Source organism: Chenopodium quinoa, unplaced genomic scaffold, assembly GCF_001683475.1.
Source record: "Chenopodium quinoa cultivar QQ74 unplaced genomic scaffold, ASM168347v1, whole genome shotgun sequence".
Lineage (NCBI taxonomy): Eukaryota > Viridiplantae > Streptophyta > Magnoliopsida > Caryophyllales > Amaranthaceae > Chenopodium > Chenopodium quinoa.
The window spans coordinates 1,348,203-1,371,820 of record NW_018744072.1 but is presented as its reverse complement, the minus strand read 5'-3'; the positions used below and the strand labels follow the sequence as shown (position 1 = coordinate 1,371,820).

General features: G+C 34.7%; 1 protein-coding gene and 1 pseudogene across 1 annotated transcript; one reads left to right on the top strand and one right to left on the bottom strand.

The window, feature by feature from the left end:
* Nucleotides 1-3,070: 3,070 nt before the first annotated feature.
* On the top strand, nt 3,071-5,339 carry LOC110691293. Its single transcript, XM_021868215.1, has 6 exons — nt 3,071-3,651; nt 3,748-4,021; nt 4,108-4,154; nt 4,553-4,572; nt 4,794-5,138; nt 5,248-5,339. Exons 1-6 carry the CDS (start codon nt 3,071-3,073, stop codon nt 5,337-5,339), a joined length of 1,359 nt encoding a protein of 452 aa, XP_021723907.1.
* A 5,943-nt stretch (nt 5,340-11,282) lies between these two features.
* LOC110691212 lies at nt 11,283-19,323 on the bottom strand (annotated as a pseudogene).
* Between the last annotated feature and the right edge of the window lie 4,295 nt (nt 19,324-23,618).

Genomic DNA, 23,618 nt, shown 5'->3' with positions numbered 1-23,618 from the left:
CATATTTCTTTAATCTGGTATCCATATTAGGAACTGTAATTACATCAACCACAAAAAAAAAAAAAAAAAGAAAAAAAAAAAAAAACCATAGCTTACAAAATTACAATACAAAAAGATTTTACTTGCAACTTTCAGTTTGACAAAAAACAGCAATTGATGGAATCATCATATGTATTCATCTCCATTATCGGCGTAGCAAAACTTGATTATATGTATAGCAGGGGACTTATGGGATCGGAGCGAATGTAATCCTTGATAGCTAGCTTTTGGTAGGAGGCATTGAATAAGGATCTATCTTCTTTCGAAACCAAGAGAAGCAACCACTTTTCAACTTACTGCTTTGCCTTTCGCTTTCATCATCTGTACTGTCATGTTCACTCCTTGTACTACTTGTAGACGTCGTAGTAGTAGTAGTCGTTGTAGTTTTCTTCATTCTCTCCGTTTTCCTGAGTTCTTCTGTTTTCTGCTTTTCCAGCATTCGCAACACGTAAACTTCGGCTATTTGTGCCATTTTGTACTCTAGTTTAAGCAAACTCGTCTCACTGTTCGATATTGTAAATGAAAATGAATTAACCTACAAAATTTGGTACGTACACCAAAGTGAGGTAAATTAAGGAGACAAGTATTTATGTTTATATTATGGCCTCTCTTTTATAGGAAGTATGGGCTTTGGCTCCAAGAAAAATCATGATGGGACCACAATGATGTAGTTTTTAACATATTTATAATATGGTTGTTGTGCTTTGTGTAACTTGGTGCCCAAGGCTATATATAAAGATGGCATTGGGCTGGGCCGACCCGAAGCCCGGCACGGCCCAGTACGAAAAAAGCATGACACGGTACTGTGCGTGTGGATCGTGAGCTGTGCCTGGGCCGCCTTTATTTGGAAGAAGCACGATAAGGCACGGCACGGCCGGGCTCGACACGACAAAACATTCTATCAATGCAATTTTGCTTAGGCATGCAAGCCCGGCACGAAGGCACGTGGGTCAGGGCTATGCACGAGCCAACCTTTTGAAAACTTCAGCCCGGCAAAGCATGATACAAAATTCATGGGTCGAGCCATGGGGGCCGGGTCTAACTAACCCCAAAGCACGTGGGCCTGACACGACCCGTCATGGCCCAGTGCCATCGTTATGTATATATACACATGATTTTATGACCTAGTTTAATTGGAAACGTTTTGCGTGAGACCGGACTCACTGTGAGTCTAATATGTCTGACAATAATATTATAATATCTAACAATAATATTCTAATATATGACAATAATAATCTAATGTTCTAATATATGACAATAATATTCTAATATATGACAATAATAATCTAATATCTAACATTATTAATCTAATGTTCTAATATATGACAATAATATTCTAATATATGACAATAATATTATAATATATGACAATAATATTCTAATATATGAAAATAGTAATATATCTGACATTAATATTTGGGAAATTCTACATAGTGGCCTCCAAGTTTTACAAATTCTATTTGGTGTAAAAAAAAAAAAAAAGCACATAATTTCTAGTGAACCCAAACTTTCATTAAACTCTATTTAGTGGCCAAATCTCACTTAAAATGGGTTAACTAAACACTAATGGTGACTTTATTAACTCTAATTTTTGAATAACTAACCTACCCCTATTTTTAATCCTTCCCTCCTATTTCATTAATGCTAACATAAACCTTCCACCGCCCTAATATTTCACGCATTGATGATCAGTAGAACTGTTCATCTTCTTCCATAAAATTCAAAGTGAAATCTGCAACAAAACTTCAATCTCGTTGAAATTGAGCAATTTGCAAGGTCGTAAATTGATTATTTACAGATTTCGCACAAAGTACTCTCTGTTTTGCGGTGTGATTTTTGGCAATTTGCGGCTGAGTATTCAAATCGACGACTAAGGTTTGTTGTTGGATTCATTGCAAAATTACTAGTTTACGACTGAAGATTAATGTGTTGAGCATCTTCCAGGTATCTATTGAAGATATTTACATGAAATTTTGAATTTTGCTCATATATGCATGTTAGGTTAACTGGTTGTTCTGTTTTTTGTGCGATTTACAGCTAGCTTAGTTTTGAGAATTCCCTTGTTTTATTTTGAATTTTTGTGTGTTTGGTTTAATGCTGTAGAATGGACTCAATTGTGTTAAAATTTCAAACGACCGAGAATGTGGTTGATATTAATGTTGATAATGTTGATAAAGTGATGTGGATTGATTTTATTATTGAGTATGAGGAATTGCTTAGGAAAAATGGGTATATGATGCCTAAATATTCTAGTTTCCATTACTGTTATAATAAGAAGGATGTTAAAATTACTAGTGACAGTGATTTAATGTCTATGTTAGATAGAGTAGGAGGAAGTAAGAAAGTGATTACAGTGTATGTGGGATCAGTTGCTACACCTTCTGAATGTGTAGTTGCAGCTAGGAACCTTACAGAGTCATTGAAAAACAAACCCTATCTACCCAATATGCATTATGGTATGAGTCCACCTAAGAAGAACAACCAAATCTTTGATGTTGGGACTAGTGACATGTCTGATGTTAGTCCACCTAGGATAAATGAAATACTTATAGACAACTGGGAAAGAATGGATGAGGAAGCCAGTGGATGTAAGACACATAAAAAGAAAGGAAAAGGGGAGGGGGTAATCCTAAGCCTAGGGTTAAGTTACCTATTAGAAGGAGTTTACCTACAAATGAGCCACTTACCCTAGCTGACACTACTACTTTTTCCAATGCTCCTTTGCTTCACAAAACTACCCTGAATCCAACCTCATCAAACAACACAGCCTTGATTGTTCATAAAATACCTAAGACTACTGCTGCTAGGAACGGCTTGATTAACACACCATATGAAATTGAGGCACAAGTGATTACCGAAGAGGAGTTTAATAGGAGGTTTGAGCAACCTCATAACAACAAGTTTGAGCATGGAGAAAATAGTAGGCCAGAAATGAATGCTGATATTGGAGATGAAGATTTGGATAGAGAATTTGAAAGAGGTGTTGTCTCAGATGAAGAAGATTAGGAATTTGGTGAGATCATAGCCAATTATGATGCTTATAGCCAATTATGATGCTTATGCATCTGATGTATGGCAGACTGAACTACTTGATGATGATACTTACGTCAGTAAAATGTACAAGAATGGAGAATTTGCTAAAAATGTTAAGTTTGGAAGCATTGTCTTGAAACCATGGATAATATTTACTGACAAAGCACATTTCCAATTTGTTCTAAGAGATTACTGTATACAATCTGGGTTTGCTATTGTAGTGGATAGATCTAGTCCAACAAGATTCACTACTCAGTGCTTGGAATTGAACTGTAATTGGAGGATACATTCAAGTGTACTCCCTGATGGCACTACTTGGGCCATAAAGAGTATAAAAGATTCAGATCACACTTGTAGGGGTTTGGATGAGAGGAATCCTTTAGTTAATGTGAAATGGGCTGTAAGTAAGCTAATTGATGATATAAGGGCAAACAATGGTATAATTGGGAAAAATTTGAATGACCTGTTGTGGACCAGGTATGGGGTTCAGATGGCCACTAGTACTCTGTATAAAATGAGGAGTATTGCACTTTTGGAGATCAATGGTGGGCATGATGAGTCTTATGGCCATCTTCCTAGGTACTGTGAAATGGATAGGCAAACTAATCCTAGTTCAGCAGCTTATTGTGCATGGACACAGAAGAATGATCCCTAACTTTCACTCACTTTCTCTAGCATTTTCATATCATTCAAGGGAGCAATAGATGAGCTTGGTGCAGGTTGTAGAAGTTTGATTGGGGTTGATGGTGCTCACTTAAAAGGGAACTATGGAGGGGTTTTGTTATTCGCAGTGGCTATAGATGCAAATAATGAGCTACATCCATTTGCATGGGCTATAAGTTCAGTAGAAGATGGGGAGAACTGGAAGTTTTTCATTTGGCATTTGAAGCAAATCTTGAAAGACTTAAATGGAGGGGATGATTGGTGCATTATATCTGACAGACAAAAGGTTAGTGTCTCATATGTTGGCTTTCATGCTTAATCTCAGTAAGTATACTTTACTGGTGTTAATTTATTCATTATGTGTTCTTGCAGGAAATAGATCTTGCTTTAACTGAGCTATGGCCAAAAGTAGGGAGGAGGTATTGCTGCAATCACTTGGCTAAAAACTGGAAATCAGCTTTTCCAGGACCCTTAATGCACTCTTTTTTTTGAATGGCATGTAGTGCTACTTCAAAATTCACCTTTAAAAAGGTTATGGAAAGAATTCAATAGACAAACCACTTGGCACTAATATGGTTAGCTAATATAGGAGATCAACAGAGGTGGTCAAGACACAAATTTAACCCAAAGATATGCACAGATGAAAATAAAACTAACTTTGTGGAGAGTTTCAATGCCACTTTGGGAGTGGACAGATACAGACCTGTTCTGACTCTTTTGGAAGGTAAAATTTTATGTTTAACCTAATCCTTATTGTTGTACATCTAACTTGGTTCATATGTTGAATTGTATGCTTGGTTATTTGTGGTTTTTGCAGGCATAAGAAGAATGTGTATGGTAAGGATGTTAACTAGAAGACAGAAATGTCAAGATTGGAATGATTCTGATCCATGCATGTTCTACCGTTGTAAAAAGAATTCAAAAGCTGATCAATGGTTCCAGAGCTTGCAAGTCCTTCCAGAGTAAAGAGGGAGAATATGAAATAAGAGAGGGTAGGTCAATGCTCATAGTGTCACTCAGTAATAGAAGTTGAATATGTGGGGCTTGGCAAATTTCAGGCATCCCTTGTAGGCATGCATTAAGGGCTATACTAGCTGCAGGACATGATCCTCATAGGTATGTTAGCACATGGTACTCAGTTGCAGCCTACAAACAATGCTATTCACATGCTATCAACTCATTTCCAAACATTGAGCATTGGCTAGAAATTGACCAACCAACAATTCAAGCTCCTACAATGAGGAGAGGAATAGGAAGACCATCAAGACAAAGAAGAAGAGTTGATGATGAACCAGAAAAAGAAAAAAGGTCAACCACTGTCAAATGCTCACTCTGTAAAGCATATGGCCATAACAAGCAAACATGCAAAGGTGGTATGACTACAAAGGAGAAAGCATCACAGGGTACTGAGCAGCCCAAAAAACAAAAAAAAAACAGAAGACAATTGCTATTGCATCTGCATCCCAGCCAACCACTGCCGATGTTGCTTCTCAATCTTCACAACCAATGCAGATAATGACCAGGAGGCAGACACGAAGCTTAACTATATCTTCTTCCCAACCAAAGCTAGTTTCTCAGCCAACTCAGTCCAAGCCAAGGAATAATAACAAAAGGAAAGAGAAAATGTAGGGGTTTGGTTTTTTGAACATGAGTAGCTTTTTTTGAGTAGTAAACTAAAGGTCAACTTATGTACTAGTGAAGGTTTTAGAGCACTCAAGAGGGGGGGTGAATTGAGTGTTAAGTATCCTTGGCCTATTTTTCTTCCTTTTCGATCTGTGAGAGGAACCAGTTGGGCTGGTTCCTGTAAGCAGCGGAATGTAAGAAAAGCAATAAAGAAGACACAAGATTTAACGAGGTTCAGCCAACTATGGCCTACGTCCTCCTACCCTATGTTCTCTTATTAATCTACTCCGAAAAATAAAGAACACAAACACTCTACTGTTTCCCTACTCCGGGAACCAGTATACCCCACACTCTACTCCGAGTGTGCGCTCGACTTACACTCGTAAGCCCCTTGTGTTTGAACTCACAAACACTAACCCAGCCTTTCAACCCCTCTGTTGAAGGCTTTAACAAAATCAAATGCTCTCTTATGATCTCGCTTCTAAAAGCTAATTAAGAGAAAATGTTTAAGCTCTAAGAGTGCTCTTGTATATGACTCAATGAATAGGCTCTTGTGATTAAGTGTATATGACTATCAAAGATTACTCTTTTAATTGCAGAGAGACTTGCAGAATATGAGAAGCTAGATGAGTTTATATACTTGGATACAAAAACCCTAGTTTCCTTAAATCACACAATCTTGATGAACAAGCAACAATGTGATTTTAGGAAAGTGTTTATCTTATTTGATTTAATCATAAAGATAAAATCAATAAAGATAAATACTCCTAGTTTTTAGGTAACCATAATATTATCATCTAATTTCCAGCTGCTTAGAATATTTTCAAGATAATCCTTTGAAAAATATTTTTACAAAATTCTTTTCAAAACACGCAGCATGGATATTCCGTACAGTGAACCTGGTTCCCTGAATTGAGTATGTTATGAATTCTGTTCCAGCTTTGTACCAGAATTCATAATATACTTCAATACACTTATAAGCACTTATTTTACCCAAACATGCAAGTCATACTACGGAGCACATTACATGATAAAACTAGATTAATCATTAATGTACAAATCTTCTTTTCTTCATGTAATCTTCAAGACTTGAATCTCCCTTGAATACGTCCATTATGAGCAATGTATCTTTCTTCGAATGTCTTCGAAAGGCCTCCATGCTCCAAGTCTTGGAATCAACTCAACTACTGCACATGTAACATGGTTAATGTACAATAAAGAGTATATGACTGCTTTTCAGCATAGCAGTCGAGGAAACAGTTCCTACTGGTTTCCCACCAGTACTTGGAACAATTTATATCCAACCATTTCCTACATATAGACAAGTTAGTTAAATGAATAACACAAATAAGTAATAACTTGTCTAGAGAAACAGTGTTTAATTCCAGCTGGTCTCCAACCAACTATTTGCAATACTTATTGTAACCTGTTTCCCGTAACTGTTTGTCATCACTCAAAACCTAAGGGACTCAACAACTAGATTTGATGTTTTTTTGTTTGAATGCTGTTTGTTGAACATGTTTTGTATCAAAAATAGTTGTTGTTTAAATTAATTGTTGGTGGAATTTCTGTCTTCTTATATAGTTTACTGGAATAAATTTTTGCAATATTTTTGTTCAATAGCTTCAACCATTTTAGGATAACAGATGGACAAACCAAATAAATCGAAGGGATTGAAATGAAATACACATATAGTAGTTAAACACCAATTTTATTTATAAACTTAGGGAAATTCATCATAAGCATAATACATCTTCCATTCATAATTGGACCCAAAACATTACAATCAACCTCCATAATTAATTACCAGAAAAATACATCACTTCAACAAGATAATGACACAAATGATTAGAACAACAATGAATATCTTCAAAACGTTCCTGAAGCAACTATGCATATCTCCCACAATCTTGTGAATTTCAGCAATGTCATCATCCGAAGAAGCTTCATTCTTCCTGACATTATCCTCAGTGACCCATGCAAAGAAACCACAGCCCCTGACCTTTTCTCTACACTTGTAATAAGGCTTCTTGGGGTTTGACATTGAAGCAGAAAATCTGACCTCAGAATTTTTGGGAGGAATACAGTTACAGGGCTTCATCTTCACCCAGGTGAAGCAACCATTTGTAGCGCTCCTGGACCTTGAAGCAATTGCTTGATAATCTATATCTTGCAAATTCACGAAGTCGCAAATTTTTTTAAGAACCCTAATTTATTGAAGAAAGGGGGAGGATTTGAAGAGCCTGTAATGGTGTTAAGCGGTTGAATATAAGGAGGGAATGATTTAAATGGGGGTAGGTTAGTAAATCAGTTGATTAGAGTTAATAATCTAACCCTAATAGAGTGGTTAACCCATTTTAAGTGAGATTTGGCCAGTAAATAGAGTTTAATGAAAGTTTGGGTGCTTTTTTATTTTTTATTTTTTTGACACCAAATAGAATTTGTAGAACTTAAAGGCTGTAAAATTATCCTTAATATTTTTAGGGGCTTATTCATGTATAATCCAATACTCTCACTTCCCCACACTCTCCTCTCATTTTCTCTCTCCTCAACCACAACCATGTCAGCCCACCACTACCTCCTCCTCTCTTCCTCCAATGGCGGCAACAAAAGCAAAAGACAAACAACAATGACGATTTTCTAGGGTTTATGGTGATTGATCGATCGATGGACGAGGAAATTGCATGAATGACGATGATGAAATTTGGGGGAATTGAGAGGAGAGAGAAAGTGTGCGATCGATCGATGGACGAGGAAATTGCGTGAATGACGATGATGAAATTTGGGGGAATTGAGAGGAGAGAGACAACTGTTGAATGACATGAGCCATGACGACTAGTATGGTTAACTTCATACTCTACTAAGAGAGTAATAGTTATAAATACTTTGCTAACAGGGTACTAATCATCCGTACTTTCTCTTGAAAAATATAATGATACTATCATCAAGCTTTTTGTCACATCTTGAAGAATAATGATACTCGGTATTAAGGTATTAAAGGCGCATGTGAACAAGTTTGATGATACTTTTATTATTTTCCAAGATGATGTAACAAAAACCTTCACACATCAATAAGGGTTAAATATTATTTCATAAACTCCATACAAAATAGCCTCTCCAAAATATTTTGGCACCAATAACATACACTTTTTGTCTTATGCAGTATGTAACTCCATGAGATGGTTAACCTCTTCTAAGGCTCCTATGCCGTTAATTCTTCCGCGTAAGATTGTAGTTAATTTATTTATGGCTTTTTTTTCTTTGTGTATTTGAAGGATGGACCATGATCAACCTTATATACAAGCCATTTTTGTAAAGAGAGAGGATTAATACTTTATAACAAGAATAAAGTATTAACATTTTATATACATTAATTTGAAAGTTTAACTCACTTATTATTTATGTGGTCAAAATAAAATGACTTTTACCACATTCTATGATTTATGCAATAGAAATAAATTAGCATGTGAGATTCTATTAATTACCACTCATTATAAATTTTCTAAATATCAACTTTTAACAATTTTCACTTTTGTAAGGCCATTAGACAAAGATATTCATGATATGGTAAACTATGTTCATTAGAGACCCTGCATTCGTGCAAATACAAAGCGAGTTGTACTACAAGATGGCTTATACTACGTATAAACAGTGGCGGTTTTGGGTCGGATCAGAGTGGTCGACGGAACAGGGCCCCTAAATTTGAGGGGATCCAAAATTTAGATATATGTAATTCAATTTGGTTTAATATCATAAAATTTTAGTTGGAGTAGTGGTTAGAGCAATTGTGCTTGTATAATAAATCTTAGGTGGTTCGCGTCCAAATACATTGAATGAAATTGCTCTAGAATCCTCCGCCCAAACCCAAAATCAGATCTTTCCTCTTTCCAAATATATTTTTTTTTCCAAAAATTTTTCAATCTATCATTCTAATTCCCAAAAACCTCTATATCTTCCAAAATTAATTTCACTTTACTATTAAAACTTATTATTTTCAACATTTCTAATTTACTTTCTGTAATTATCTTCAATTATTCCATTAATCTTCAAATATTTTCATCTCTCAAAATTATTTTACCCGTATTAATCATAATTTCAAAGGATGAATTTTCTAATGTAATGAATTTTTTTATCAAATAAAAATCGGGTATTTAATTTATCCTAGAAGGCCCTATTTTAAAATGTTGAACAGGGCCAATAAATTATTTGCAATTTTAGCCCCGGCACTGCATATAAGTTTATATAAACATTTATAATGTTATACGAAGTATAATGTAATACTACTCACTCCGTTTTTAAATACTTGCTCCATTTTTACTTTTTGCATTATTTATTTGTCTTACTTTGACTACTATTTGTGAATAAAAAAAAATATAGTCTTCTGGTACTTGTTGAAATTGTCTCGATAAATAGATTATTAATTTTTAATTGTTAGAATTTATACTTATTGATAATTAAAGATATTTAAAAAATTAGCATAGGCATACGTGCCTAAGAGAAATTAATCAAGTATTTAAAAGCGGAGGGAGTACATTACAAGTTTTAAAATAAGTTTATACTGCATTATATAAACAATAAAAGAATAAACGTACTTTTTATATAATGATGATAGCTTGTAGTATAAAGAGAGAGGATTAAAACTTAATATATCTGAAAGCAAGAATTGTAATTACATCAAGGAAAAGGATAAACAAATTAAACAAGTGATTGATTTCGATATGTAGGTTGCGAACATCTAAGGCTTACAAAGTTGCAATACATTAATGATTTTTGCTTTCTTTCTTATCCTACTAAGAAAGAACTTTGCATCTCACAAATCCTCCAAAATAAGCTCGGTGAGATGCCTCTATTAATTGTCAACTCCATTCGTCACAAAACCAACTTTTTCTTCGGTAACTTGAACGTACCTTAATAATAGGATAGGTAATATATTACTTATACTATGACTAAAAAGGATTTTGTCGAAGTCCTAACCATATATGAACCTTTATGAGTTTTCGAATCCCTAAAAAATATCATTAGAGCATGTAAGCCTCGCAAATTTGGGATTTGCTAAGCTAGCTTTTGGTAGGAGACAAAGAAGACGGATGTATCTTCTTTTGGAGCCATGATAAGCAACCACTTTGCATCTGTTCATCTGGATTACCATCTTCAATCTCAGTACTTGTAACAATCTTCTTCCTGAGCTCTTCTGTTTTTTTCTTTTCCAGCTTTCGCAACACGTAAATTTCGGCTAGACTTGGACCAGCTTGTTCCATGTTTGATTCCGATCTCGTGTTAGCAAACTCGTCTCCCTGCTCTTGTGTGTATATGAATATAACCAACAAGCTATACTTAATCATATTTATAGAGATGTATGAACTTGGGTTCCAAGAAAAGACACATAGTTAGGTCCACAATAGATTGATAGAACGCTTGTAACATTTGATGTGTCAACGGTTCAACGAAGATGGTCATTAAACTTGTGAATTTTCTCCTTTTGCAGTCTTACTTGGTGTCCAAGGACTAAGGCTATGCTTTTGTGACTTTTTGAAGCGTTAATTTGTTGCGTGACACGAGCAATGACGGCTACTACAATTGTATTGTCATACTCTAGTAATTTTCCATGGAAATTTGAACAATTAATTTGACTTTACTAGTAAGCATCAAAGAAGCCTTACATATACGAAGTACCTTTTTCTCTAACAGAGTCTTCTTTGAGACAACATCCAAATTGAAGGTGATAATTTACTACTTATCAACTCAAAAAAGTATTCACCATATTTATCAAGTCGTCAAGAAGTTGAATCTCTAATGAAAGTAATTGATGGTATGGATATTTAGTAACTGATAGTATGGATATTAGTGAATGTAATAACTCTAGTCTGCTCACTATTCTTCCTTCTTATACATTGGGAATTTCAGAGTAACACTCTAGAAAATTAAAGAGAGTGCTTAAAGCTCGCATTCTTGCTCAGGCTTAAATTACCATCATAACAGTGCTGTTTCATAAATCTGGCATCATTAGAAGCAGTAACCAATTACCCAACAGCACAAGTATGAAGCAAACATAGACCAATGAAACTAAATAGACTTATCTAGTTATCTTACAGCTTTAATCACTTGTTCGGAGGATATACCACACTGTAAAGGCTTAGCTAACAATTAAAACCTGTATTAATTAAAGCCACTATTACTTTGAGGGATAAAAAAGGTCTCTCTCTCTCTCTCTCTCCCTCCCTCTCTCTTTCTCTCTCTCTCAATCCCAATCTCAATCTCTCCCTTCCTCTTCCTTTCCTTTTAGCGAATAGTTCTACCAAGATCAGTAAGCACATCTTCGGATGCCAGTCAGAGGCATTGGAGGTCAATGTCTGGGACGCTTATTATAAGGGCCCCAAGCTCCACCATACCCATCAGCAGATGGCCCTCCACCAAACCTTGTATCTGGGAATCCATTGTACATAGCATAGCTGGTGCCACCACCTAAAAGAAGCCAGATGATGTCTCAGAAAAAGAATATATAGGTGCACAATACCTTAAAAAACTCAGCTATTGCAAAATTCAAACACATAAAGCAAGATGCTTAAATTTATCCTGTAACTTAAGTGAACAGGTAGGAAACATGTTCATTTAAGTTACAGAAAGCTGTATCAGTTAGGAGTGAGGTGGTTGAGACACAGAAACAAGTTGAATAAGTAGGTTGCCCCAAAGATCAACCACAAATAAAGTTGAATCATTGTATAGAGAGATTTCTGGTGTAAACATTCCTAAATGTGTTTCAGGATAACAAAGGGAAAACTCCAAGTTAAATCAACTTCATAAATATTCCAGGAATTAATAGAAGGTGACATTCACCCAAACTAATAACTGTAATAATACTACAAAAGAAGTTTAGCCAGTTACCAAGTGCATGTCCTCTCCTATCCACACTCAGCAGCTCTGCTCGAAGCTTTTCAATCTCACGAGCCAGTGACATGAGATTCTTCTCCATTGAATCCTTCTGCTGCACCTGCTCCGCATTTGACTTCTTTTCATACTCCAAAGCTTTCCTAAATATGACACAGGAATGAACTTAGCCAAAAATTAAAAGAGCTCTTGAAATCAGCAAAAAGATGAGACCACTAATTGTTTCACATATATGACATCAAGCTGAGCAGTATTCTTGACAAAATAAGAAACTGGCCATAACCCACATTTGAAGGTACCAAAGAGATCCCACCCTTTTATAAAGATGAAAAGGTTAAAAAATACTGCGCACATTTGCAGAGTTATTTCCCCTTGGTATGTGTGAAGTTGAGCCAATCATGAATTATAGATCAAGTACCACTTATGTTACTTGGACTCTTCATTTTACCTCAAGTACCCGGTCGGACCCTCGACACTAGGACATAAGTATGACACTTGGACCCTTCATTTTAGTTCAAAGTCATAGAATTTTTTCACAAAATAGCCGAGTCGGACACTTGGACATGTACCCGTGTCGGACATGGGTACCCGAGTCCGAGTAACATAAAGTATCACAGCCTAGAGTCTTAGACAAGATGCTGAGAGTTCTGCACTATTTGGTACTAACCCGATTGAGAACACTACACAGTTGTTCATCATAAGCCTTAAACATCATTGGATCTGAATCATAACCCTGGCAGCTAGCAACTATCACCCACAATCAAACCCTTGTAAGCTCTTATAATATTTTATTTTTATTTTTATTGAAAACTCTTTTCAATAATTTATCTAATAATGTAGAGTCAAACTAAAAAAAGATTGATGATTCCCTCAACATCAATGAGACATCAGTTTCTCATATCTTAACAGTATTAAAGGGATATTAAAGAGTGTTTGGTAGGGGAAAAAACATTAAGAGGAAAATGGTATAACAGGAAAAGGGAATTACCATTTTCCTGTGTTAGGTTTGTGAAGGGTGGAGTACATTATCCTTTCGTAAGGATGGGAAGCCACATTTTCCTCACTATGACCTTCCTATTTCTCTCCTCCCATCCATCCTCGCTTTTCCATTTCCATTTTCCTTCTCAAACTTTTTCTTGCAAGGAACCAAACAAACAGAAACTAATTTATACAGAGTAATTGTGTTTTTGCTGAAAAGTGCTTTCTATGGAAAAGTATATTCTATTGACAATGTTTTCTTAAACCAAATGGAGCTTAAATGAGAAACTTTTCACTAACTCAGATTTGTTAGATTATGATAGTTGTTGGCCATTAGCAAAATAGTACTGACTAGTGAGTTGTGAATAATGCAGACCTCTAAAGGATCGGCCAAATGTAATGTGCTAGTGTCCAATGTGTCCCCCTAAACAGGCATACTGATTCCAAGGTTTGTGCTAAACAAACGTACTTCCAACATGTCCCCCTAAATAGGCATATTGATTCCTAAGTTTGTGCTAAACAAGCTTACTTCCAACGTGTCTCCCTAAATAGGCATATGATTCCTAGGTTTGGGCTAAGCAGACTTACTAATTTGCATGCAAAAAGGAAAGAATGACTAGATAAATTGTCAACCTGGCTTCAGCTAGTTCGTTGCGAATGCCATCAACATCAGATCTCAAAGCACTCAACTGCTTATTTTCAGAACGGATACGGGCTATTTCTTGAGTGAGACCATGAATTTGACCAGTCAAATCTTGTCTCAGAACATTCAGCTTCTGAGCTTCAGCTCTAAGACGCATCACTTCATCTCTAAGAGGCTCAGCTGCACGTAGATCAGCTTCCATCTTCAAACTCTTTCAATCAAACCCCTAAACTTAAGATCATGGTCAGCTCGAAGTTTATTAATGAGCTCATCCAATCTGTGAATTTCATCTTTAGCAGCATGCAGGTCTCTTTCAAGATTCACATTTTCATCAAGCAAATGCCGATTTTCAGCAGCAATCCTCTGGTTTTCTCTGTGTTGAATATCAAGTTCTTCCTCCAGAGCCACAGGATAAACAGGTAGAGGTCCTGGTCCTCTGTTAAAAAATGGCCTAGGGCCATCTCTAAAACCATGTGGATTAACAGGATGGCGAGGCATACGGTTTCTCCCTGCCATGCTAAACATAACCCAGAACCAAAAGCGAAGACACTCAAGTAAGATCACAAAAGGGGGAAATAAAGCTCGGCAGTACTACAAAAGAAGATAGAAGCAATAATAACAACAGTCCCCAAATCCTATTACTGAAAACTAAATTCTAAACATCTTGTGAGAGCTCATCGGCCAAAACTGAGACCAAAGGAATGCCTAAGTCTAATGCAACAACTAATCACCAACAACTCTGGTGCACCAGAAATGTTAAGTCAAACTATCTCTTAAGTTCTCCCAGATAATTCTTAATTAAGTTGTAAAGACAATAAGTTAAAAATCATTTCCGGAGGACACCATTATCTTACCGTAAATCTCCACTTGACTTCTCAAATGATCAATTCACATTTCATTTGATGCAATTTGGAACCTGATCTTGACCAAAACGGTCTATATACTCTTCCAATGCTTTCAACTCAGAAAAGATGGAAGACTTACATAAGTTAGGATACACCACCTTATTCACACTATACAACTCCATGTTGAAACATCAAACAAAAGCTGGTAACCCTGGAATCTCCTGTTTAAAACCTTCTGGTATTACTCTCAGAAAACTACTCAAAGTTCTCTAGCATATCAATACAGAGAGATTGAACACCTTTCTTAAAGACATATCTAAAGAGCCTTTATAACCACTGTCAAGCATCTATAAAGATTTCCTGCTTGAAGAAAGAGTTGTCTTTAGTGCATTGTCCTACACTTTGGACCTAATCACATGAACATCCCTCAGATGATTCAATTTGCAATAATTGGTCCACCAAAATCAAGGAACGAAGCCTTCATCTAACCTTCAGAATCATACGAAGTACCACTTCCCTAAAAAGAAAATGCACCAGTCTCCACAACTACATTGAACTCGCAGTCCTCAAAACTTCTGAGCTAAAGAAAGAGAGAGAGAGAGAAAAAACTAAAACAAACATGTTAAACAAAAGCTGAAAGCAGAGTAGAAAAGGCAATTGATGCCATCTTGGCTTCCTTGCCTCCAATCAATCTATAAGTTGTCTGTGATACTCCATAGCACAAGTAAGCCTGGTTACATCCTTCCCCACCACCCCCCCCCCCCCAAAAAAAAAAAAAAAAAAAAAAAACGTGTGAGTGCACACACACACACACACACAAACACATTAGAGAGGAGATAAATAACTAGATAGTATTGCCTCCACGATCCAAAATTCCAAACCTCAAAATGTCACAGCACCATCTCTATCCAATATAAGATAAACATACAGGGGAGGCAAAAGTAAGTGAGAATCTACTTCATTGTCAAATTCAGAAAATGAATTACACATCAACCTAATTATGTAATTAAAGGAAAAGACCACACACGTCACACGCCATGCCATAAACTGGTAAATATCTGGCATGTTTGCCTAGGTTCCTTCCCACTATCTTGTAAAATGGAATCAATTACGTGAAAACAGCAAAATTGCGATTAATGAAAATTAAACAAGAGATGATTCATCTAGAAATTGGCACTTTATAATAAACCAAATGGTACCAGAATTCATAAATTTTGTAAGAGAATTTAAGGAAAAAAAAAAAGTGTAATTGAATTGAATATACAGTCTTTTTCAAAGTATAACTTCAAATATCCTTATAAGTATTTGTTTATCAAAATTTTAACATTTTACAATATCTTTTTAGCATCTAAAATTAAATTGTTAAAATTTAACTGTCCAACCGAAAATTATGTTCAAACTCAGGCTAAAATCTACTCTAATGACAGCCCTTCTTCAGGCTGTCCTCCCTAGGCTCACCCAAGCCCCCATTCCTTCGACTAACATGGATTTTAAGATAATTGTTCGTTGAAAAAAAATTAGTTGTGCAGCAAGAGAGAAGATTTAAAGAAAGAGAGAAAGATTGATGAGATTGCCAGAGGGTACAAGAAAACAATACTTGGAACATAAAAAGTATCAGATTTGGAAAAGAGAAAGTATTTCAACTGTTAAGTTTACTTGGAAAAAAAGCATCAGATTTTAGAATGTCCCAAATAATCATAGGGAATCTCAATTTTGGTTGAAAAGACAGGAGAATAACCGTTTGAGACGTGGTTAGCATCAGACACAAAGTCACAAATTCATTAATTTCTTTGGCAAGGAGCTAAACACTTGCTTTTACAAACCACTAGTCCATGATATACATAATAGCAGAAGAAATTATTAACATATCCAATGTAAGTCTTGACATGTTCATAGACATGTCAATATGTAATCTAAAATCCTCAGTTTTCTCACTGAAAACATCTACTTATGAGCTTTTTACCAATCCAAACAAACAACATATGGACTACATCACATATTAAAGACAGTTCTATCCTTTACAATAACTAATTCTAATTTCTAGAAAAGTTACCTATCTTGGGGTATGATTATGATACGGTCACAGAAAAATTACATCCTTAATTGAAATAAATCAATACTTCCTTACATAAAAGAACGTATCAGTAGCTCAAATATTACACACTACAGTCCCTTAAAACTAAGAAGTCTCAGAATAAGTTAGAATATACGTCAAGAAGATCAACGTCTTACTACTATTTTCGAGGATCCATACCAAATCAAGGTGTCAAATAAATGTTACTCAGACATGAATATGAGCATTTAAGCAATGAGCAGTGGTACATATCCTAAACTGTGACATGCCATGGACCAAAATGTTGGACACCAGAGACTTTGTCTACAAATGGGGAAAAACTGTAGAGACATAGCAGTAAGTTAACAATTAATATCTTTTCCTACATATTGAGCAATGGGCATGGGTGAAAAAATATATTGTTCATATAACATGTTCCACTTCTAGAAGACCATTGCTTGTGCTTTCATGGTAATTTGTAGACATCCACATACACTGCCCAAGTAATGGCATGTCCAACTGAAAGTGCAAGGTGCACATTTCATACCCATATCAAAGAGCTTTGTAACCGAAAAGGCTAAAATGTAAGAGTAAAAGTTGGAGTAGCATAAGCCTAACATGAATTCAGGTATACAAAATAAACTGGAGGGTTGAACTAACAGAGATGTGGGCATATCCCTTCTAAAATAGATCACAAATAAGTACCTCATAATCTCTAATCAGCCAAGGCACTAAATTTCACAAATAGCACCAACCAAATCAACCTAGGATAGCCTTTGCAGTTAGGTGGTTCATTTTTTCAAGCAGGATTAACCAAAAATAGATAAATATGTCTATCTATATATATCCAAAAACGGAAATTCTTCCTAACTAATACTTGCAAAAGAGAGCTTGGTCAAAAGTGTTTCCTTAAAATTAAAGGTCAGAAGTTATATTTCTACAGAATCACATGACGAGGACACTTTGGGAAAATTTTGAATATCACTTGCATAACCTAGCAGCCTACTAGGAGAAGAATCAAATAGTGTTTGTAAGATGTGAATTGCATTCTTATGAACTGAGTGAGCTACAAAAATCTAAACCATTAGCATATGAACTATTCAAAACAGCAGACATGAAAATCTAAGCCATTGTATGCACGAATAAATGTCTAGCAAGTCAATTAAGCCCCTTCCCATAAATTCCAATAACATTCCAATTCACAAGCTATAGACAATCAAACCTACTTGACAGTTGTAGCTGAAACAATCAGAAAATATAAAGGCAATTAGGATAATACATAGAAACCTATGTCATCAAATAGGTATTGAACAATTATGGAGAAAAGAGACAAGATACATTCATCAACGCCAAGCCAAAGAATGCTGTAAGCACAACCCAACAGGATCCTAGAGAAACTGAGCCAGAAATATTTCAGCAGAACAGTGCTCTAAGCCTTACAGAGTTACAGAAGTCGAAAGTGAGTTTCCCTCAGTGAAAATGTAACGAAAAACAACAAAACTAGAGTTACGAACTAGATTCATCGGTCAAAAGAAAAGTGCCAATTGCCAAATAAGATCTACAAATTATAACAACAGGGTAACTTCAAGAGTTAAAAAACGGCAGTGGCAGCTGTTATTTCACTAAGCTGAGTAGAACAATCAACTACGCCTAATAAATCTTAATCTGGCATACCCAATCACTTAACCTCAATCAACAAAAATTCATCATCAATTCCACCCAACAATACAATTGCTTTACTGTTTGGCACGAACGGGAAGTACTCGAAAATATTCAAAACAAGAGTGATAAAACACTATCAAGAACCAATTGTAACCGAGGCCTACTCTCATTGGGATAGACATTTAAGTGAAGCCACCCACTACCATAACAAATTGCCGATTAACCATTACAACGGACAAGGTAACGTTTTAAGACAATCATTCGAATGCCTGCAACCCTAAAGATATTGAACAAGATACAAGAAACCTGTATCCTTACATTACCCCCAACAACACCCCGATCAAACAATAGCGAAATGACTGTCGAATTGTAACTGGTGTCTTTTACAAGCATATGGGCTTTGATTAAGATCAAAACATGCAATCATGAAGCTCAAAATCACTAACTTATGCAAAACCAAAAACATGGAGTATAAAACAGTAAAAATTATGCAAATTGCAAATACACCCAAATTAAACCTAATAAATAGAAAATTCACAACAATTGAATAAAGAAACCCAACTCAGAAATTTAGCATCAAAATCAACAAACAATCTACAATCATTATCATTACAAAAAAAAATTACAAGTCTAAATTAATGAAAAATAATTAATGGAAGAACAAAGAATTGAGAAAGAGGTAAACTTACAAGAAGAAATCAAATTACAGACGATCCCGAAAGTTTTAGGTCTTGAACGCGGGTGGAGAGAGAGAGAATGGAGGAGAGAGAAAGTAGGAAAGTGGAAAAGAAAAAGACTCGCCGACTTTATAATAACCGAAAATAGATCAACGCCTGAACGTGAGCTGGTGGTATCAGATACGCGCACTCGCGCAGGCTCTTTCGTCATGACATTTGCAAATTCAGTTGGCCTGTGCTAATTGCTACGGTAAATAGTACGGAGTACGAGTAAAACTTACTGTAAAGAGCACACAAAATACTTCCTCCGTAAACGGTTATTTGCAATAAATGTACCGTTCACGGAGGCCTATGCAAAATTTGGTAGTGGGAAAAAGTAAGAGAGAGAAACGTAAAATACAAAATTGTCCATGTAATGTAAAGATAAAATAAAAAGTAAGTGTGAAAAAGTAAGGGAATGTTGGGTATTTGCAGTGTAAACATAGATATTTTTTGTCCTAAAATGGAAGTGATGCAAATAATAGGTAGCACCTACTTTTAGTAAATGTTGCAAATAACCGTTTACGGAGGAAGTAGACAACTTGATCGGGTGTAAGTAGATCTGTCATTTGGGTCGGGTTACTTCGGATTACATGTTACTTTGGATCGGGTCATTTCGAGATATAGGTTGAAAAATACTTAACCCTAACCCAAAGTTTCGGCTACGGGTCAATCCGACGGATTTTGCACAATTTTTTTTTATTTTTTTTGGCTACTTTTTAGAAATTTTGGATTTTTCAAGCATATTTTGCTATTATTTATTTTTTAATCTAACATTGTTAGTTGAGATGAACTACCACAAGAGGGGGTGAGTAGTAGTTGGTTCCTAAGTGACTAGTTTTTGCGGAAATTAAAACAAAACTAATAGGAACTTGAAAACACACAACGAAATTTACGAGGAAACCTACCAGAGCTCAATTGGAAGTAAAACCTCGACCCCAAGGGATTTCAACACACACCCAATTCACTATAATAGGCCAAACACTTCTAGTTACAACTTACTATAATCAGACCTTTCTCACAAGTTCCACAATGAACTTGCTACTCGATAGGACTCTATCCTACCCAACCTAAGTCCCTAACTTAGATTCCACTCAGCACTCTCAGAGTACTATTCACTCGGCTTCACATTAAAAGCTCACTCACTGCGTAATCAAATAACTCACACCCAAATCCCAAAACAACAAAAATAGTTAAACTATAATATATGATTGGAAAACTACACATGAAACTCTAATATGATAAAACTTTTTAACTTAGGCAAACTTACTCTTAAGTGCTCCTGAGGTTTTCACGCATAAAACTCACACTCTTCTCAAAATATGAACTCTTTTATTTATAAGAAGCATTCATATACCAAGTAGGGTTTTCATTAAAAAGATAAACATCAAATATACTGGAATATAAAAACCCATGAAGAAATGAATCATTTAGAGAAATCCTTCCTAAAAACCGAATAAAGATTAAGTTTAGAAAAATATTGCATCATCGAACTATGTGTTGCTTGTAGGAACTTGAGTTCTTCGCAGACAAAGATTAAAATCCTACTGTATTCTCTTCTTAAACGTCTTTTTAGAACTCGTGCTCCAAGTTCTTCTAGAACTTGCTGTGTTCAACGCAGACTAAGCTTATTAGTTGGCTTGTTGTCCTGCTCCTGTTAAGAAGCTCTTTTTGTGTTCCTGTTAGGGATCACTGGTCTAGTTCCATTGTGGACCTCTTCTTCTATTCTTTCGTACTTTTTCTTATTTCTCTTTGTAATCTTCATAGTTCATATTACTCTTCCACTCCCTGATTCTACTTCACCTGTACTAATTCAACACTTAGAGAAACCTCATTAGTTGAAGTTTGCTTTCTTCATCATCATCAAAACTCTTTAAGGGTCAACAATGTAACACCGTCAAATCTCCCTCTACGGAAATACCAGTACAATACGTATAATTATACCGTAAAAGATAAACTTAGGCGTATTACCGCCGCGTGATTACGCAAGGCTACTCAAAACTACTAAATAAACTAATACTTTGCAGCGGAAACTCAAACACTTTCTTTATTAATATTTAATAAAAATAGTAGTCATTGTTATGAGTACTCAAAAATAGAAATAAAACCAACATTCCTAAAATTAAGTGAAGCATATCCCGGGACTCCCAAATGTTCATTTATTGACTCCACCTGAAAATAGTCAACACTGCTTACCATTAAGGTAAACAGGGCGAACCAAAACAAATACAAAATATAGATTAGCAAAATATGCTAAGTACGATAAGTGCAAGATAATGTAAACTCAATTTATTAGCAAACATGCTTTTAAAACCAATTCCAATTAATCCAATAATTCCAAACTCATAAATTCAAATCAATTCTCAATATTCTCAAAACAGTTCCAATAACTCAATAATTCAATAATTGTGATTATTAAAATCAATTCCTCTTTTCAAAAACTCAATTCCTCTCCTAAGTGTGATTAATATAATCATGCTTGTAAAGCTTTAATAAATAATTCAATAATTCCTATTTAAAGCAATAATTCAATCCTTTATGATAATTCAACTCAAAACTTCTTTTTATTTAATTTAACATGAATTTAAATCAATCCTTTTAAATATTAAATTCCAACTCAAAACTCTGTAAATCAATCCAACATACTTTTAAAAATCAAATTCCTTTAAACATAATAAATAATTCAAACCATTCAAAATATGATATTAAAATCAATCTTATAAATATATTTATTAAAACATATATTAAAATCAAATTCCTCCAAACATACTTCATTTCATAAATCATAATTCAAATCAATTTAATTTAATCACCAATAATATCATATAAAACATGCTATTCAAACCAATCACTTTCAAAGGTATGTAGCCACCTAAACGTACCTTGATCCTCGCTTAAGCAAAAACAAAAAGAACCTCAAGCACTCTTGTCAAAAACACCCTACAATTAAATATAACCTTAATTAATATAAGGTCATCAAATAATCACAACAATTAAAATAAAAACCCCCAATTATAAGTACATAAACCTTATAAAAATTCTTTTCATAAACTTGAATAATAAACTAATTTTATTTAATTTAAAACATCTATAATATTTTTTATAAAACCCTCATAATAATAATAATAATTATAACAATAATAATAATAATAACAATAATAATAATAATAACAATAACAATAATAATAATAATAATAATAATAATAATAATAATAATAATAATAATAATAATAATAATAATAGAATTAATTAGGAGAAGAGAAGAAGTAGAAAACCGAAGAAGATGAGGAAGGAGAAGAGGCACGACAGTGGCAGCAGCTCGCCGAAAAGTGGTTGCTGCCGGCAGGAGTGGTGGCTGGCGTCAGGGACTGGTGGCAGCTGGTGGCTGCGGTGGTTTGTGGTGGTTGTTTGTGTGAGTTTTTGGCTTTGATTCAAGGGGTATTTATAGGCTAGATCATGCAAGAATTAAGGTAAAAAAAATGTAGGAAAAAGTATGGCAGTTTAGGTTAAGAAATTACTCGGAAAAAGAGCTAAAGAATTAAGGAAAGTTTAGTTTTATGGTGATTAAGCAATTAAGAAATAAGGTAAGTTTGTTTTCATAAAATGTTAAATGGTAAATGACTTTGCTTGGGGAATAATCAAGAAAGATTTTAAGGTAAATAATAAGATGATCAAATCTTTATGAAATGGAAAATAAGAATTAGGGAATAATAGAAATTAAGGAAGATAATTAAAATACAAAATTACCACATAGTGGCCAAAAATATTGAGCTTATATGCTCATATTTTCGGACCTCCTCATTGGTCTTTTGGAATTATTTTGCTAGATTTTAAGGAATAAAATTGATTGTATAAATAATATATTTTGTACAAAATAATTAATTAGAAAATACCAAATTTAAACTAATTAATTAGTCATGAAAAATCAGATTTTCTATGTCTAGAAAATCCGAAATTACTAGCCTAATTAAATAGATTTTCGGCCCTTTTAAAATAAATAGGAAAATATAATTTTTGCTTAATTAAAATATCCGATATATATATAATCCGATTTTTAAAATAAAATAAATGGATAATAAATCTATCCAAAAATCAAAAAATAATAATTAAGTTTGAAAATGTTTTTGGCGCCAAAATTCAAATATCATTTTGGCTTCAAATTTAAATAGTAAAAGAAATTACTAAAATACCCTTTTTAGAAAATACTAATTAATTAATTAGAAAATACGTCTCAAAAATACGGGATATTACAATCTACCCCCCTTAAAAGAATTTTCGTCCCGAAACTTAGCCAAAATCGTTTTAAAATCATTTTAAGTTATTGGTTCATGCACATTTGAACCCGACTCAAAACTGCAACTTACTCAAGAAAGACTCAAAATCACTTAAAAATGACTCGAAACGCAAATGCGCGAAATTCTATCACCTCCACCCCTCTTAAAAGGAGTTACGTCCCCGTAACTCGACCACTAACCTTA